The sequence below is a fragment of the Terrapene carolina genome, unplaced genomic scaffold (assembly GCF_002925995.2).
Source record: "Terrapene carolina triunguis isolate 2854851 unplaced genomic scaffold, T_m_triunguis-2.0 Scaffold675, whole genome shotgun sequence".
In the NCBI taxonomy this organism is placed as follows: Eukaryota; Metazoa; Chordata; order Testudines; family Emydidae; genus Terrapene; species Terrapene triunguis.
In genome coordinates, this window is record NW_020665026.1 from 125986 (window position 1) to 126978 (window position 993).

At 67.2% G+C, this 993-nt stretch overlaps 1 protein-coding gene across 1 annotated transcript in view; it reads right to left on the reverse strand.

Annotated features, from left to right (window-relative positions):
- NECTIN4 (nectin cell adhesion molecule 4) overlaps positions 1-993 on the reverse strand; it is a 54714-nt gene that overhangs the window by 17846 nt on the left and 35875 nt on the right. Inside the window, exon 6 of the mRNA XM_029913492.1 lies at positions 749-899. Within this exon, the coding sequence (XP_029769352.1) occupies positions 749-899 (151 nt within the window). The remainder of the gene's footprint in view (positions 1-748; positions 900-993) is intronic.

The window sequence follows — 993 nt, forward strand, 5'->3', positions numbered from 1 at the left end:
TAGCAGGGGGCTGTGGGTTGGGATTGAGGGGCAGAGCTGTGGGGGGGACGACCCAGGGCTGGGATAGCAGGGGGCTGTGGGTTGGGATTGAGGGTCAGAGCTGGGGGGGGGACCCAGGGCTGGGATAGCAGGGGGCTGTGGGTCGGGATTGAGGGGCATTGGCAGAGCTGTGGGGGGAGCACAGGACTGGGATAGCAGGGGGCTGTGGGTTGGGATTGAGGGGCAGAGCTGTGGGGGGGGACCCAGGGCTGGCATAGCAGGGGGCTGTGGGTCGGGATTGAGGGGCACTGGCAGAGCTGTGGGAGGCGCCCAGGGCTGGGATAGCAGGGGGCTGAGGGTCAGGATAGAGGGGAATCGGCAGAGCTTGTGGGGCAGGGCGGGGGGCGAAGCTTGCCCAGCTGCTCTCTGCAGCAGACCCAGCTGTAGCCAGCACCATCCGTCCCACGCTGCCCACCGGGGCTCCCATCCGGTTCTTTGCTGCTGCTCGCCCAGCCCAGCTCGGGAGCCAGGTCCCCAGGCCTGAGGCTCACCACCCAGCGAGCAACGGTGACTAAGCTTCACACTGGGGCAGGCTCCCTGCTGCAATGATTTCTGCAGGGGCTCAGCTCTTCTCTACGTGGGCCCTGTGGATCCCGTCAAGGGACTCTCTGGAGGCGAGGCAGAGGGGCCAGGCGAGGGGGGTTGGTGTATCTCCGGGGCGGGGGGGAGGCGTGTGTGCCAGGGAGCCACCCCTCGCTCCGTCTCTTACTATTTCTCGGAGATGCGCCTGGTTTTCCGTCGGTGGTAGAGGGTCATGAACACGACGACCAGGACCAGCAGGCAGAGCAGCACGGCCGCGATGACGCCCACCACCACCACCGAGGCCGAGACCACGTTCACCTTCTGCAGCTCGCTCTCTGCTGGGGGGGACAGACAGGGAGGGGCTGAGACGGCAGCCTGGGGGGCACGGCACAGCCAGTGTCCGAGCAACAAGGGTGGGCCTGCAGGAACCCG